At 37.5% G+C, this 18,511-nt stretch overlaps 1 protein-coding gene across 4 annotated transcripts in view; it reads left to right on the plus strand.

The window, feature by feature from the left end:
- Window positions 1-18,220, plus strand: part of LOC132606495 (F-box/LRR-repeat protein At3g48880-like) — a 61,744-nt gene extending 43,524 nt beyond the window's left edge. Inside the window, exons 1-4 of one of the 4 annotated variants that reach the window (XM_060320027.1) lie at window positions 1,119-1,378; window positions 4,838-4,886; window positions 16,827-17,226; window positions 17,383-18,220. In XM_060320027.1, coding sequence (XP_060176010.1) covers window positions 16,868-17,226; window positions 17,383-17,938 — 915 coding nt within the window. In that variant the 5' untranslated portion in view covers window positions 1,119-1,378; window positions 4,838-4,886; window positions 16,827-16,867 and the 3' untranslated portion in view covers window positions 17,939-18,220. Of the gene's footprint in view, window positions 1-1,110; window positions 1,379-4,837; window positions 4,887-16,826; window positions 17,227-17,382 lie in introns of those variants that run through there. The other 3 variants (XM_060320025.1, XM_060320026.1, XM_060320028.1) reach the window with 3 other exon arrangements.
- The last annotated feature ends 291 nt before the right edge of the window (window positions 18,221-18,511 follow it).

Below are 18,511 nucleotides of genomic sequence, written 5' to 3' on the forward strand. Positions count from 1 at the left end.
TTGAATCATAGATGTGTTGTTTATTTAGAAATCAATTTGTGGTCAAAGAATTACTAAACTACCAAAAGAAAAAAGACAAAAAGAAAACTTTTTTCCTTTACTTCGTATATAGTTATTTTACACGATTTTAACTAAGAAATAATTTATACAAGGTAGAATCTTAATTGATTTTAAAATTCTAAATAAAAGGACTTCCTATATAATTTCTTGGGAAAAAGTTCAAATATGCCATCGAACAATTCGAGATGACTCATCCATGCCACTCGTTAATAGTTAGTTCATTTATGTCGTTGTGGTGACACATTTGATTCATTCGTGTCACTAACCACTAACGGAGTCCTATTACTATCAGATTTTGTCACGTAGCATTATCTAAATCCTTCATTACTTACTAGCATCCACCCCTCTCACCCTATTTTAATGGCATATGTGAACCATTTCAGTAAGTTCAGTGGCATATTTGAGCTCCGTTAGTGATTAGTGAAACAAATGAACCAAATGCGTCACGACAATGGCATAATGAAATCTACTATTAACGAGTGGTATGAATAAGCCATTTCAAATAGTTGAATTAAATATCTGAAACTTAATTATTAAGTATTAAAATTTAGAGTTAAAAATTAAATATGTAGTCAAATTCAAACATCATACAATAATTTTTTTATTTTTTATAAATGAGGCCTTAAAGACGTTAGGGCTCGTTTGGTTGGGAAACAATTTATCTCGGGATAACTAATCCCGGGATAAGTTATCCCAGGATTAATTATTCCACCCTCAAGGTGGGATAAAATAAGGCTACAATCCCGGGACCGGGATAACTAATCCCGGGATTAGTTATCCCGGATTTTTATTCCAACCAAACATGGGATAAGAAGACACTAAAATTTTATCCCGAGACTATTTTTGCTTATTCTTCACGTCAAACGACCCCTTAGGGAATAAATATGATATGAGAGTCGGTCTTGATCAAAACATTGCTCAAGAAAGAGCCTGCAAAATTGTAAGGTTGTAACCAACAATTTAAGAAAAAGACTTAAAAAATTTAAAATATAATAATAATAATAATAATAATAATAATAATAATAATAATAATAATAATATATCTACACATTTGGGTAGATTGATTTTCTATTTGAATCAATTATGGAAGGAAGCTATAGTTGTCTCCTCTTGTTCTCCAAATGTGGCCCTGGAGCTCTCTTTCCTACAACCTTTTTTTACTGTGGTTGCTTTGTACTATGTTGTCTGAGAGTTGTTTGGTTCACCTCATCATGGTCATCACCAGAGATATTTCTCAACAGGAGTTGAAACAGTATGATGGGTCTGATTCAAACAAGCCTTTCTTGATGGCTCAGATCTATGATGTTTCACTAAGCAGGTAATTTCTTGTTTTACTAAACTATTCTGTTTTCTGGGTAGGTTTTCTTATGGTAGATTTTTCATCTTTTTGACTTTTGAATTTTAGAATTATTAGCTTTTTGTTGTGGAAAGTTTTAACCTTTATGTGGAGAGTTACTGATCATACAATATGGTTCTGATTCAAAGAAGCCTTTATTGAATCTCTACCCATTTAACAACTAGCAAGCCTTGCTAGTATAATGAACTTTCAATCATTCAGCAAGAAACATATTTACATTAAGTAATTTACCCGCAAGGGTGGCTCAGTTGGTTGAGCATGGAGTTTTCATAATGGAGGTCTCAGGCTCGAAACCCCTGCCTACGATAGCAGGGGATTTTGTCTTCTGAGTCGAGCTCGTCGCATGGGGCTTGCCTAGTGCGGGTTACCTCTCCTATGTGGTTGGTGAGCTATTGCACAGGAGCTGGGTTTACCATGTGCGCACCCAAAAGGGTAGCGGCTGCGGGTTCCCATGTAAAAAAAAAAAGAGTAATTAACTTGAAGTAATTGTAGGTGAGAAACTAATAGGTCCTCAACTTGTTATGGAAGACTAGGAAGACCCTGTTAAACATCTAAAGTCCAAGTTCTCACGTAAGACCTAGATATTTCATTCTCAAATTTAAATGCTCATAAGAACTCATATGAAATTCAAACTGAAAAAACCCTTGGACACCATTTGAGAGATTTCTTGATGCAAATAGTACAACTACTTGTACACACATCATTAGATTTGTGTAAGTTTCATTTTGGTTACTTAATTCTTGATGTAAACATCACACTAGTCGATTTGAAGTGTTGCAAAATAATGCAATAGACATACTTTTTTTTTTTGGGCAATTAAAGGAACGTTTTATTAATCACCAAGCAAGTATTATGTTATCATTGTCAAAAAAAAATAAAAAATCACCAAGTAAGTATTTACAAAACAAGGGTGGATTAACCAATCCAATTCTCTTCTCAGTGTGCAGCCTCTATAAACATAAAATAAAACTAACTAATACCAAAATTTCCTAAGCTCCCAAGGAGCTGACATAGTTAAGCAGCTTCTGGTTGTGTCTGACTCTTCTGCACAAATTTAGCTTCATCTGGTACAGCATAGTTTCTCTGGAGGATGACTTGTTCTGGAAAATCCTCATGTTCCTTTTAATCCATACACCACAGTGGCCACGCTAGCTTTTAGTAATACTTTATTTGGGTGCTTTCCTCTGGACTGCCACTGGACCCATAGCCATTCTGCTTCCCAATCTTGAATTCTCCTACCCTTTTTTTTTGTCATCTGAGTGATTCCACAGTTCCTGAGCAAAACCTGCACTCAAAGAACAAAGCTTCCTAGTTTCGGGCACATTGTCACATAAAACACAGTCTGCATCCACACTCAACCCCCACTTCAACAGTTTATCTTTAGTTCTCAATCTTCCATGCAAATTCAGCTAAAGTATAAAATTCTGTTTTGGCTCAGCATTGTTCTGGTAGAGCAGTTTGTTTCAGGTGACATTGAGGACCTCTCCTCTCAGTCTCTTGTAAGCTGTAGCTAGATGGAACTTATCCTCAGTGATCAAGCTGTTGATATCTCCCATGATCAAGCTGTTGCCTCTTGATATCTCCCAGAGCTTGCCAGTACTTTCTAACATCTATAAATCTTCCTTATCATCCAAGCTGACTGTTTGGGACTCTGCATACTGTGAATATGCTGAATTTTGATGTAGTAAGTATGTATTCAAGAGATCCATAGCTTATCCTTCTTTTGACTCGATGCACAAAGTAGTTTGCATATTGCCACTTGGTTCCATGTCCTCAAGTTATGGATGTTCAGACCACCTGCTTTCTTGGGCAAACAAACTTTGTTCCTAGGCACCATAGCCTTCTTGGTAATTGTAGCCTCCCCAGACCACAAGTAGCTTCTGCACACTGCTTCAATCATCACTAATCTCATTTTGAAGACGTAGTTGATTGATTTCCATGTATATCTTTTTTACTAGGAATTAAAAGACATGGTTAATGGCAAGGACATGCAAGGTAAAAGATTAACTTCAAAATCAAAATTCTCACGATGATAAATAGATTCTTCTTCTTTACTACATAATCTTTAGATGTTACTTTAGTGCGTATAATAAATAACAGTAAGAGTCTCACGTTCTTTGAATTCATAAACTTGCGAGCATAACGACTAAAACATCATCATATGTTTAGTTGGCCACTTTACCGGTAAGACAGTTTAAAGGATTACAAATTTTATGATCTGAGAATTATGAGAGTGATTAGTTGAAGGAAAATGAAAGTCAAGAAATTTGGAGATCCTCTCTGAAATTAGAGAATATTAAATATAATTCTATATTGGACAGAATTTACCAGCTAATTTTGACTTTGACTTTTAGAAAGAAAATTAAGGTACGTTGTACTAATAATTCATTCAATTTGTATAAGCTTCCATTCAAGTAATGGAAATGCAGTAAACGAGGTGAATCAGAGAAAATGTTGGACCTCACAGAGTGTACTAGGTCCACATAAATGGTTTTTTGGGCCGCCACTCTCCATGTCACTTGGCTTGTAGTTCGGGGGTAATAACAACACCCCATAATTTAAGTGTTAAAATGATAAAAAGTTAATAGTTTAGGGAGTTAGAGTTATTAACTCAAAAGAAAATCTCCTTCAGATTCTTGTCACCATCTCCCCACCCCCCCCCCCCCCCCCCCAAACCAAAAAAAAAAAAAAAAAAAAGAAGAAGAAGAAAATCTCATTTAGATGTTCTTTTTTTGTCAGTTACCAAAAAAAAGAGGTAAAAGTTTGGATTTTGACTATTCTCCTAAGCTAAAAAGGGAAAAATGTTAAAGACTGTTGACCAGAATCAAGTTATAGGTGTGAAAGATAGGATGACACTTCCATTTGGCAGTTGGGAGTTGCAGGTACTCAATTATTACAGTTTGACAGCCAGCACCTGCCAAAGCTTGGGGGTTATTATCGTCTTTTCCTTGTATCGTTTTACTTTTGGTGTAAAGAACATTGTATAGAGGATTTACAGGAGATTTTTCAGTTCTTAGGATCCTTGTAATCTACTGTTTTCTGTTTTCTTCCTTTCTTTGTCTCCTTTTGGTGGTCGCCACTCGCCAGTATTCTCTTAGATTCTGCCAATTTCTTAAAAAAAAAATTATTGTCATTTCCTATGTTCCCGAATCTCACTCATCACAGCTACACTATCATCCCATAATTTTCACCCAATTTTTTTTACACACTCTGAAGTGAACCAACGATCTAAACTCCTTTAAGCCATTTGCAGCAGTTTACCTATGTTCTGAAAAGGCATGTCCTAAATCTATCTTTCTCTTTCTCTTTACGTCTTTTTTATTTTTTTTTTCTTTTTCCATTCTTTTAAGGTTGTTTCTCGGATTAATTTTTATTTGAGTTGGATCTTGATTCCAAAAGTTGTTGTTGTGGGTGTTAAAGGAACTTGGTGTACAACTTGTGGAATTTAACTGCACGAGAACTGAAAAAGGCATGTCCTAAATCTATCTTTCTCTTTCTGTGTTTTTTTCCTCTTTCCATTCTTTTAAGGTTGTTTTTTGAATTAATTTTTTTATTCGAGTTGGATCTTGATTGGTTGTTGTGGGTGTTAAGGGAATTTGTGTACAACTTGTGGAATTTAAATCACGAGAACTGAAAAAGGCATGTCCTAAATCTATCTTTCTCTTTCTGTGTTTTTTTCCTCTTTCCATTCTTTTAAGGTTGTTTTTTGAATTAATTTTTTTATTCGAGTTGGATCTTGATTGGTTGTTGTGGGTGTTAAGGGAATTCGTGTACAACTTGTGGAATTTAATTTAATTTGCTTGTGATTTTTCATTTTGTTGACATAACAATTCAATTCTTGGAGTTCTCCAATAGAACGTAGCTTCTTCTGAATTTCTTCTACAGCATTTTCATCGTTATCCAAAAAAATTTATTACAGCATTCTCGTCGTTGTCCAAAAATATTACTACAGCATTCTTTTGACCTGCACAGGTTAAATGCAAATGGTAATTTGGCTATTCCCTCTTTTGCTTTTCTCAAAGAGAAAATAGGGTTTCCAGGTATCTAACTTATAAGCTCCGTAGATAGATGATTAGTAGTTTGAGAGAAGAGATTGATGCAGGCTTCATATCAGCTGCTAAAGTATCTAATGCTAGCTTCTCCTATATGGGAACCAGGCGGCAATAGTACTTTAGAGCAAACACAAGTTGTTGATTTCCTTTTGGTCTTTGATTTTCCACGGTTACTTTGGAAATGCAATTTTCTACTCGGATTCAGATATTTGTATGTTTAAATGCAATTCTTACGGAAAAGATACATGTACTTTAGGCCCTCGTTTGTTTTTGATGTTTTAGATAAAGCGGAATGGGTGTCCGGTTCACTGGCTAGAAGCCTTGAACTCTGCTTAAAATGTTGTTGTAGAATGCAAGTGAAAGGAAAAGAGTAAAGTTAAGTGTGCCGAGTGTTAGGTTTATTTCCATGTTTGCTTTCAATTTAATAATATGCTACTAGGTTTCGAGTACTTTATAAACATCTATAGAGCCAATAGTATTTTGGTAGTACTCTGTCTTGCAATTCTTCAGAGAATTTACCATATGTTTGGATCTTCAAAATTTATGGGAGATTTCTTTTTTCTGATGAAGTAAAAAGCTACATTGAAGGCATCAAGAAGATGCAAAAGATAAATACATTTGAGCTTACAAATTTGTGAAAAGAATGTTAAGAGAAAAACATAACAAAATCTCAGAATTTAATTTCCTCACTTTATTTTAGAAGGCAATTTAAAAATGTATGGAAATTGAGTTGGAGGGATACTGTATAAGGTAGGATATTACTGATCTTACCTTTTATGAGAAATTGCTGAGATCATTGGCCAAGTTGAGTAAGAGATGGCTCTAGTAGAAGTGACCCCAACACCCCCCCCCCCCCCCACACACACACACCCAAAAAAAAAAAAACACACACACAGAGAAAAAGGTGGGATTGGTGCTGGCTTCCAGGTTATGCAAAGGTGTGGCGGGGGAAGAGAGACGGTGAACGACGATATTAGGTTTAGGAGGAACGCAAGGCGAGTTCCAATGAATCAGTTTGCTAAATTATAGTTGTAAACTTCTGTCACGCCACAAATCCACGTGATTGGAACCCCGAACTCTCCCTGACCTGATGAACCAACCCATGTTATAATCCCTACTTATGCACCTCAATCATGAATGCAGAAGCTTTTGAAAAATCCCAATCCTTGAATTATTGAAAACCATGCATGAATAAAACCATTAAATCAACCACATTTCATCTTAAATGAAATATTCATATAAGTAATAAAGTTTCATGCATGCATGGTATATGAATAACCATAATTCCAACCTAGAAGAATTACTACCGTCAATGTAACCTCTATGACAAGGATTAAGCTAGTCAACCAAGACAGGCCCCAGCGACTCGAAGAATATAACAATCTAAGCTTCCCGAGAAGTAAGTGTTGTCTCACCAAAAGTATCCGACTAGAAAGGTGGAGCTATCCTAACTGCATGGCTCAAGATGGTAAACACAAAATCCTTAAATCAAAATCAAAAGTTAAATGGCCAAAAGGCCTAAGCTCCACATCATAGCATGTATCATACTACCGTTTTCCCCAAGAAGTGAGACAAGATTTAAAGAAATCAAGTAATATGCATAGACATTCATATAAGAAGGAAGCATTTATATCAATTATCAAGTTAGATAGTGAAATGAAATATTAAAGTAAAATGCATTTGTTGCTTCTAGCGGTAAAGCTTGACCAAAATCATGTGGAATTTTATCTTTTTCCCGGAACCACTATACCGACACCGACATAAATAGAAACAACACGAGGTGATCAACCTAGTCACAAGTATTTGGCCTACTTGTCGGGGCTGTTTCCCGTGGAGTGTGTACGTACACTGGCACGTGTAGTTCCTGGGTAAAGAATGTAACATTCGAACCGATCTTAGTGGTCACCACCAGTTAACTCCCAAAACATTTGACATTTCGAAAAATAGATTCATAGCTTTGCTTCGAAGAAATCTGTTTTTATCAAATCACGGTGTTCATAACTGATCCAACCATTCGCAAAAATCAAGTGTAAAACCTTCTCAATTCATGTTAAAGCATTTAACAAATGAGAGACAAATCTATAAAGATTCAAGAAATGCCATTTCCATCAAATCGAGTTTTTTAATGCACAATGTTTTGTTTTTCCTAAAAACTTGGTGATGATAACACTTGAACAATTTACAATGCAAGATGTGGTCCGATACTAACCTGCTCACCCCCTCAAGCCAGGATTCACATTAAACCATTTTTCGTAAACCAATTCACTAATATGAATTTCAGAGAAACTTCGAGAGGTAGTAAGGTGAGCACACCTCATTACCTTGAATCGCTTTCTAAATCTTACTCCAAGGGATCCAGTGACGCCAATAATTCCCAATCGACATACACAATCTTATGTAAATTAATAATGCGTCACAACAATACCAACTAAGTCAACTAAGTGTGCAACACTTAAATTCAATTTCACAAGTTTAGTAAAAATCCCTATTTCCTAATTCGAAAGTCAAATCCTTGAGTTTTAACTGCAATTTGACCATTACACATATTATCGAACCTAGTCGCTCCTTTAGAAACTCAAAACATTATGGTTCAAGCAAACCAACACTATTCATCTTCTTTACCAACAAACTTCTCAATTTCAAGACTAGCTTTTAAATCCAAATATTTCTTCAAAAGTGTAGTCTACGATGCCCATGGAAGATAATATACAAGATTGGAGTGAAAGCAATACCTCTTTGTCAAACCCTAAAATTTTCAAGACTTGTGTTCTTGAGAGGTTCTTTAGGTTTTCTTCAAAATCTATAACTTTCATGATGTTGGAGAGTTACGAAATGTATTTAATGAATCAAATCTACCGAGCATTAATAATTAATACTCACCTCAAAGTATTATTTATGGAGCAGAAGCTCTCCCTTTTTTCTTACCGCCAAGAACTTGTTCCAAACAATTAAATTTTCTCTCTCCCAAAATGCTTTTAAAAAGGCTACTTCAGTTGGAACGCCAGGTTTGGCGCTGTTCCGGCAGTGACTGCCTTGCTGCATTACGCAGCTTCCCCCTTTTTTTTTTCTGCCAAATTAATTCCTTCTGTTTCAAAAAAAATTAAGTCCTTCATTTCCTTTCCTTTCCTTTCCTTTCCTTTCATATCCTCTAACTACAGATCTTGATCCTTTGTTTGATTATTTTATTCTCTTGTCTCCCCACTAATTTCAGCATTTAATCAATTGTTTTACAATCAGATTCACGTGTTTCTTAAGAATCTTTGGTCCAAGCATTTACTCCTTTGAGAGTCAAATATTTCCAAGTTAATATCTTATTTTCCCAACCTCCTCACATGTGCATTAGTCCATTCACTTATACAACATTAACTTAGCATTTTCCAATTATGTTAGATGGGCTTGTTACACTCGTGTTAGCCCCATGTAGCTCAGGGTTACATAAATTGAATTTTTAAGCTTGAAATTAATCTAAATAAAAATCGAAATTCAGGGGGCTTCACAACTTGACTCACACTCCTAGTTTTTTTCTGTTATTATTTTCCATAGCATTGAAACACAAAGGAAAAGAAAACTGCATCCTAGAAATTGCCTTCCCCCCTTACTATTTTCCATGCTCAAATTTTTGTGTTCTCTGTGGAGTATTAATTTCTAAGAAATCACAAATTCGATTTTATTTAGAAAGTTTTTGTTGAAGTTTTTCACTAACTGGAATTCCTAGACCTTTTCTTACTTTTAATATCCGTCACCAGGCTGGCAAAGACCCTTTTTTGTTTGTTTGAACAGTTAACATTTCAGGCTGGCAAAGACCCTTGTTGGCACATAAGCTTGTGATTGAAGCCATTTCGTAAAGGCATTTTCTTTATTCTGACCACTAAAAATCCCCGAAAGCCATTGGCACATGGTTCGAAATCCAGTGGAGAATGAACCCGGTTCTCTACCCTTCAACAGTTAATACCAGGATTTTGTCTGCAACATGCTTCTAACCCGTGATGTGCGCCTAACCCTTACAATACTTGTTATGCTCTTACCACTAGACCAAAGCCCCGGGGGCCATTTCAGAGAGGCAGTCTTTTTTTTATTTTTTTTAAATGAAACTGGTAACTGTAACTATATTTCATCATGAGCAGAATAGTACATGGGTCATAATGAAACTATATACAAAAATCTATAGAGACAATATCATTTGAGTATATCTGATTACGCCAAATACATAACAATAAAATACTATTCAGCTTGACCTTCTGCATGCTATTCTCTACATTCTCAAAACATCTAGAGTTCCTCTCCTTCCATATTGTCCACCAGATACATGCAGGGACAATTCTCCATCTACTTTTGTCTTTTGCCTGCAAACCTGCTTCCTCCCAACTCTTTAGTGCTTCTGAAACCTTATCAGGCATAGTCCAAGATATGCCTTTCAGGGTTTAGAATATTCTTCAGTTGTCCTGTAATCTTACAATGTAGAAATAGATGATTAACTGTCTCTGCTTTTCTCCACAAAAGAAACATCTGGAACATAATGGGATCCCTCTCTTCATCAAGTTATGCTGTGTAAGGACTGCTTCCTTAGCCAAAAGCCACACAAAACAAGCTACTTTGTGTGGTATTTTAGTTTTCCAAATGAGTTTCCAAGGCCAGCACCTTTAGTTGTTGATTGGGATGATTCATCATTCTATAAGCTGTACTGACCTTGAAGGAACCACTACTACTGCCTAGCCACCTTAAAGCATCTTCACCTGTCTGAAGCCCACTGAATTGTTCAACTGTGCTAAAAAATTGAGCCACTCTTTCTATTTCCCAGTCATTCAATTGTCTTCTGAAGGTAATGTTCCACCCTTGAGTTGTCCCCAATTGTGCTATAGACCTATGCTGTGAAGCACAAGATCGTATATGTCTGGGAAGAGGATTTCCAGTTTGCCAACTTCATGCCAATCATCATTCCAGAAGATAGTTTTTTCCCCGTTTAGCAAGATAGTTTTTTCCCCATTTAGCACTTTGATCTTAGTATTGGTTTTGAAATCACTCCATAAGTTTCTGATGGACCAACGCAAGCTCACCGCATAAGGTGTAGTAACCTCTTTAGTCATCCACTTATCTTCCTCCTCGTATTTTGCTTTAATGACTTTACTCCACAATAACTCATTGTCATTAGTGAACTTCCATAGCCATTTCATTCTGAGAGCCCTGCTCTATATCTTCAGGTTCTTAATTCCCAATCCCCCATATCTCTTTCCAACTACCACTTTTTTCCATTCAACCAAGTGGTATCCTTTCCTTTCTTTATTCCCATGCCCCAAAAAGTTCCTCGTGATGCTGTCCAACCTATTCATGATCCCTGTTGGGATAGGAAACAAGGACATCATGTATGTTGGGAGAGCATCAAGGACTGAATTAATAAGTGTCAGTCTGCCACCTAATGACAGATATTGGGTCTTCCACTTGACCAATTTCTTCTCACACTTCTCAATCGCATTATTCCAAATCTGTGGATTTGGACTTAGCTCCCAGGGGCATTCCTAGGTAGATAGTTGGAAGGGAACCAACTTCACCACCTAAGATTGCAGCCAATAGGTCCAGATTTGTGACTTCGTTAATGGGATACAAAAAGCTTTTTCTGCAGTGGATATGCAGGCCACAGGCCAGATAACCCTTCAAACAATACTACAATCTCCCTCAGATATCTAAGTTGCTCTTCTTCAGCATCACAGAATATGAGTATATCATTTTATCATCTGTATATTGTAGATGAGTCACCTGCAAACTCTCCCTCCCAGTTCTAGCCACATCAAAACCTTTTAACCATCCTTTCAAGTTTGCAGTTTTAGCCATTTTGTCGAGTACTTCCATAACTAAGAAAATCAGAAAAGGTGACAAAGGATCACCTTGTCTGAGGCCCCTTTGTGCTCTGAATTAACCGGCTGCTGAGCCATTGATAAGTACTGAGAAACTCACAGTTGATTTCGGAAAGGCAATCTTAGTGTTCACATTGTTGTTTAGGCTGTGGAACAACTTCTACTCTCTTCTATATGCCTGAAAATATTATCCATCCTTTCCTTCAATCCCAAGTACAGATGTATTAGGAACACAAGATGTGGTAAATTAATATCATTGATTAAAGATTCAATACAATCTTGTGGCTGACATTGATTTGAGCTGTAACTACAGGAGGTGAGTTAGAGATTTTGGCTGTGAGCCGGTAATCTCTTGAGTAGTATCAACGTTCCATAATTGATTGTTTATACTTCAATTGATACTTTACTGATTTGAGAAGCTTGATATATGGTGAGAACTCTAGTTTGTTTGTGAGAAGAAGACACGAACCACAGTGAAGTCCCATTTCATTCAAGTTCTCTTCCTAGCCATTCCTTAAGCTCCTTCTGGGATGAATATTCTGCATCCTGAAATATTTATACTCCATATGTTCCAATTTATATGACTCTTTTCCCATTTTAAGACGTCCCAAAATGTTTGAAACCATTCTATTTTTATAAATTATCACAGTTTTTAAGAATTTAAGTTGTATTAAATTATTCCCTCTATAACTTTGATATGATATCTCTTTTCAACCACTAATTTAATAGTTTCTTCCATATCACTAATATATCAATTAACATCTTAAATGGCATGCTCAATCAAACATCTTCACAAAAAATGAAATGAAGGGAGTACTTACGAACAATTAAGGAATCCCTTAAATGGCATGCTCAATCAAACATCTTCACAAAAAATGAAATGAAGGGAGTACTTACGAACAATTAAGGAATCCCTACTGAATTATGTATTTCAATCTGGATACTTGATTTTAGAAGTTTGATATTTATCGTGGCTCCTAATATATGTCTCATAGACTATCTATTTCATTTAGGTTCTCTCACCTTTTCCTTTAAACATATTTTTGTGCTTTTAGATGCTAAGTTTTAACCCAAAAGTACTTGTGTTTTTCAGCTTTTGTCTGAAGGGGATTGAAGATCCATCATGTTTACTAGATAGTTTATCTTTCAATTTAGAATTTAGTCATATACTGATCCCCCTACGAACTATCATTGGTTCTGTTGTTGAAGACTTGTTATCAATACTCCATTTCTCCCAATTTGATTCCTTACTGTAAGGATAAACTAGTATTACATTGATCATCAATATGCCATAATACCCCTTTATTCAGGTCTAAGATCATCAAAGTGAGTTCACATAGATCATTCATATGTCTAGGCTCAGTTTCCACGTCAATGGTGTGATAGTTTGATAGACAAAGACGCAACACAAATTAAAATCCTATAGTTGAAATGGAGGAGTGTTATGCGATGAGGAGACCAACGATGGTGTATGGCTTGAGTGTTGGGTATTTGATGTCCAACATATCGAAAAAATGAGTGTTTTAGAAATGCGAATGGTATGAGGGTGTGTGGTCATATAAAACTAGACAAAATAAGTGATGATTATGACAAGGTACAAGTAGCACATGTAGAAGATGAAAGGAAAGAAGGTCCTGAATTATAGTTTGGAAATGTCTAGGTTAGAAGTTCAAATGCACCGATGTGACACTATGATGCTTGAAGGTGTTAAAATGGATGAGGTAAACATTACAATCACATGGACAAAGTTGTCTCAAAGGACTTACAGTTTCTCGAGATTCATGTGAAATTAGCCCAAAAAAAAAATAAAAAAAATATAAATGAAGCGAGATCTATAGGTAAGTCTAATGGCTAGGATAAAGGTTTGCTTATGTTGCTTCATTTACATTAAGTATATTGTTTGCCGAGGGTCTTTTTCGTTCATTACTGATTTGTATTTCGGCCAAGGCGAGAGAGAGGAAGGCACGCGATCTGGATCAAGTGAAGTGCATCAAGGGCGAGGATGGCAAAGTTCTGGTGGAGGAAGCTCACATTAGACGGAGATGGCAGTCATACTTTCATAAACTCTTGAACGAAGAGGGGGACACAGACATTTTGTTAGGAGATTTGGAGTACTCTGATAGGCGTCGCGACTTTGGATATTGTAGGAGCTTAAAGGTTGAGGAGGTGAAGGGAGCTGTTCGTAGGATGCGCAGGGGAAGAGCGTCCGGACCTGACGAGATTCCTGGAGAATTTTGGAAGAGTGCAGGCATGGTAGGTTTAGAGTGGCTGACTGGGTTGTTTAATGTCATTTTCAAGACGGCAAAGATGCCCGAAGAATGGAGGTGGACTACAATGATTCCCTTGTACGAACAAGGGCGACATACAAAGCTGCAACAACTATAGAGGCATCAAGCTGCTAAGTCACACTATGAAAGTGTGGGAAAGGGTGGTGGAATTGAGGATGAGGAGAGGTGTGTCTATTTCAGAGAACCAGTTCGGATTCATGCCGGGGCGCTCGACTACAAAAGCCATTCATATTGTAAGGAGATTGGTAGAGCAGTATAGGGAGCTGAAGAGGGACTTGCACATGGTATTCATCGACCTAGAAAAGGCTTACGACAAAGTGCCAAGAGAGGCTCTATGGAATGCTTGGAGGCTAAAGGTGTACCTGTGGTGTACATTAGAGCGATAAAGGACATGTATGATGGAGCCAAGATCAGGGTAAGGACAGTAGGAGGCTCGGAGCACTTCCCTGTTCTGATGGGGTTGCATCAGGGATCACCTCTTACGTTTTTATTTGCCTTGGTGATGGATGGATTGACGCGACGCATACAAGGTGAGGTGCCTTGGTGTATGTTGTTCACGGATGACAGTTTTGATTAACGAGACTCGCAACGGAGTTAACGCTAAGCTAAAGGGTTGGAGACAGAAGTTGGAGTCTAAAGGATTTAAGTTGAGTAGGAAAAAGACAGAGTACTTGGAGTGCAAGTTCACTGGCGTACCACATGAGGCTGACGAGGAACTGAGGCTTGGTACCCGGGCCATCCAAAAGAAAGGAAGTTTCAAGTATCTTGGGTCTATTATACAGGGAGATGGGGATACGACGATGATGTTTCACATCCTATTGGTGCAGGGTGGATGGAATGGAGGCTTGCTTCCGGAGTGCTATGTGACAAGAAAGTGCCACTAAAACTTAAAGGCAAGTTCTACAAAATGGTGGTTAGACCGACTTTATTGTACGAGACGGAGTGTTGGCCAGTCAAGAATTCTCATGTTTAGAAGATGAAAGTCGCGAAAATGTGAATGCTGCGGTGGATGTGTGGGCACACTAGGAGGGATAGGATTAGGAATGAAGATATCCGGGACAAGGTGGGAGTGACATCGGTGGAGGACAAGATGCGGGAAGCGAAGCTGAGATGGTTTGGGTATGTGAAGAGGAGAGACACAGATGCCCCAGTGCGGAGGTGTGAGAGGTTGGCTATGGACGGTTTCAAGAGAGGTAGAAGTAGGCCAAAGAAGTATGGGGGAGAGGTGATTAGACAAGACATGGCGCAGTTTCAGCTTACCGAGGACATGATCTTAGATAGGAGGTTGTGGAGGACTTAGATTAGGATAAAAGGCTAGGAGGTAGTCTCGCTTATTCTTTCGTCCTAGTAGTGCTCATTCGTTTATTGCCATTTGATTTCTGCTTATATTTGTTGGGTCTTGTACTTCGATTATCTTATTTATCTATGGTAGCCTATGTTACTCGGACTCTTAAAAAATATAGACGAGTGCGTGTTGGATCCTCCAAAAGTAGTGTATTTTTGGAGGATCCGACACGGGTGCGGCAACATTTTTAGAGAGTCCGAGCAACTTAGATGGTAGCTATTGCCCCTTTCTTTCCAGACTGTTTTATCATGACTTTCTCGCTGTTGTTATTTCTCGTTTTCATATTGTTTTGATATGCTTGTCCTTATCTGAACTTTTTGTCTTGTTCTCTTTTGAGCCGAGGGTTTTTCGGAAACAGCCTCCCTACCTTTCAAGGTGGGGGTAAGGTCTGCGTACACTCTACCCTCCCGGACCCCACATTGTGGGATTCGACTGGGTATGTTGTTGTACTGATTTGTATTTCGGTAGAAAATTTAGAAAACCTTTAGCAATAGAGAATCCTTAATAATAATTGGAGTATTGGAATGAAACTGCTCCAAACGGAGGGAATGGATATTGAGGTACTCATATAGCCGACCTCAACTAGTTTATCTTTGAAGTATAGTTGTTGTAAAGTACAACTCTACCCCATTCCCAAAATGTTGGGGCCGGCTATATGAATGAGGCGTTCGGGGAATACTAGTAGCTCAGTTGGTTGGCTACCTAAACTTTTATCTTATTGGTGAGGGTTCGATTCCCCACCTTGTAATCCCCTCCCCTATTTCCCCTACCCCCTACCCTCCTATGTAATAAAAAGAAATTCCAAAAAAAGATCCTCAACGTCCACATCACTCCATTTAAGTTGTTGTGAAGTAGTATTGGAAAATTTGAACGTGGGTAGAGCGGAATGGTTACAAGGAACCGTAAGACCAATTGCAAATTTTTGAGATTAAGGCATAGCTATTGTTGTTTCCTTACTAGTATTGTTTACATAACTCTGACCAGATTTAGGAATTCATTTAACTTATGATATTCAAACTTTGACATGGTGCTTTTTCCTTTTAAGCTAACTTTTTAACTAGTACTACTTTAATATATTTTAACTACTCTTTGCTAAATACACCTATCATGCTAACTTATTTTTGCTTCCATTCACGTAAAATAGGAGGGATGGAGTTATGTTTTTCATCCCCTTCGATTTGATTCCTGGAAACTATATGCATCTTTTTCAGCAGACACTTTGGTTCTATATAGCTCTTGCGCTTTTACAACTCGTACTATCTTATTTGAAACTTTTTGAAATAGTTCTTTACTTGCTACAAGTATTTCACTCTAGTTCTCTTTGCCATCATTACATTATTTGACTCGTGGAAAGTGGAAAGGCAGAAGCGTCAGCCTCGCGCCACGTCAAAAGTTAAATGAGAGGATATATATATATATATATATCCATTCTCCAGTTCTCGTTGTACTTGTCTTGTTCTTAAACATAAAACAAGTCTTCAGCTTTTCCATCCTAATGTTAAGGACATTGAAATTTCCTCTTTAGCGAATTTTATGTGCAAATCAATGTTACTTCCTCCTTTTTTGTATCATTTTGCTTTCAGTAATGTTTATGTTTTATCCAAAATGTGATACTTTCGTCAGCTATTCCAGCAAGAACTTATTTTCTGTCGTTATCTATAACCAACTTAAGTTCTAGGTCAGATTCTCCTAGCTTCTTCACTTTTGGGAATCCCAGTACTCCTCAGACGTATTTGTACATTCTTCTATGCTTCTTCGTATTGCAGGGCTTAACTTTTCTGCTTCATGGTCTGAGTATATTCACCAATATACACAATGACAATCAGCAGCATCAATTTGACATCCGAATTCGAATAACCTTTCTTGTTTCTACAGGAGTTTTTTCGCCCTAAATCTTAGGAGATTGAAGTTTTGTGATGGAAGGAGGAGATTCTCCTGTGAGGAGATGGGAGGACCTGGGTATTGATGTCCTGGTCAAGATACTCCAGTCATTTAACCTTTTTGAGTTGACTTCGGGACCTGCTCAAGTGTGTAATGCGTGGCATTTGGCTTGCTCTGATCAACTTCTGTGGAAGACGCTGGACTTGTCGGCACTAAAATCAAATTTCATCAAAATTCCGAAAAAGCCGTATGTATATGTCGACCGTCAGTCTGATAAGACGTTGACCCGCTGTCTGAAGATTTTTTTGAACCTCAGTCGTGGAAACATACTAACGTTAATCTTCCATTACAATTTGTATGTCAAAGACGATCAGTTGACTTATACTGCCGAGAGGTATTCCCCAAATAAACCTTCATCTTTCTATAGTACTATAACTTAAATAAAGAAACCGTACAGCCCGCCTTATGATTTTCCATTATTCTAATTCAGCAGAAGCAAAGTTTACTGTGAGAATGAAGAAGACAGCTAATTAAATCTCCTCTGTTTCAGGTGTCCGCGTCTTAAACGTCTTGTCATGCCTGCTTGGAACAGAATAAAAGAGGCAGGAATATGCAGGGCTATTCGTATGTGGGAAGATCTTGAATCACTGACGATGCCTAGTATAGAAGATCCTGCATGTGTCATGGGGGAAATTGGAAGGAGTTGCAAACATTTTGCTGAGCTCAAGATTATGGGGCCCTGTGATACGCTCTTTGCTTCTACACTGGTAGAATTTCTGCCAAACTTGAAAGTGTTGAGTGTGAGGTGCACAGTGTTGCCTAAACCTGCCTTGGTTATTATCTTGGATGGGTTTAAAAAGTTGGAAGTGCTCAACATATCGCATTGCCTGATTACTGAAGGCTCTCCACCTGCACCAGAGAAAATTCTGACCAAGCTTGATGAATCAATTCTTGAAAAAGCGTGTAGGTTACGCAAATTCCTAACCTGCATGAGTGACTCATGCATCATGTGTCAACGTATTCGAAATGATGAAGGGCTAATTAGGTGGTATAAGTATGAAGAAGACCTCTGGAAAGTGGATGAGGTGAGATCTCTTTCAGTTTGACAAACTTTGAGAATATATTGCCTGATGAGTTAAAAGGTCCAGTAAAATGTGTAAACTTGTGTTTATGAAACTCAATTAAACCTTGTCATTGTTAATGGACGCAAATCAATTTCCATTTTGTTAGCAGCAAGTACTATCGTTTTGAGTTGGTAACCTTTGGTGGCCAAAGAAGGAAGGTAGCTTTGTAGCATATGAGACATATAAACAGTATTTTCATGTAGGTGGGAGCGTAATGATACTTTCGTGATGCAACTTTGTAAGTCTTTAGTCTGTTTTCTTCGACATGGTTGTTTTCTTGTGTTTCCGTAGCACACTGTTGATTCTTTATCCGTTTGCATTGGTATGCCCAAGCATAGTAAGCTTATTCTTCTGAGATCCTTCCAAGCGATGCACCATATTATTTAATAGTCTGTGTGGTAAGGGTAAGTGCTTATTTTTTTTTCTTTGAGAAAAATGTTTTTCTTTTTCTTTTAAAGTTGAGGTGTTTGGTCAAGATTTTAGGAGAAGAAAAAGTATTTTTGAGTAGAAGTGGAAGTTGTTTTTGAAAAGCTGAAAAAAGTAGCTTCTACCCGA

This window comes from Lycium barbarum, chromosome 8 (genome assembly GCF_019175385.1).
Source record: "Lycium barbarum isolate Lr01 chromosome 8, ASM1917538v2, whole genome shotgun sequence".
NCBI classification, from domain to species: Eukaryota; Viridiplantae; Streptophyta; class Magnoliopsida; order Solanales; family Solanaceae; genus Lycium; species Lycium barbarum.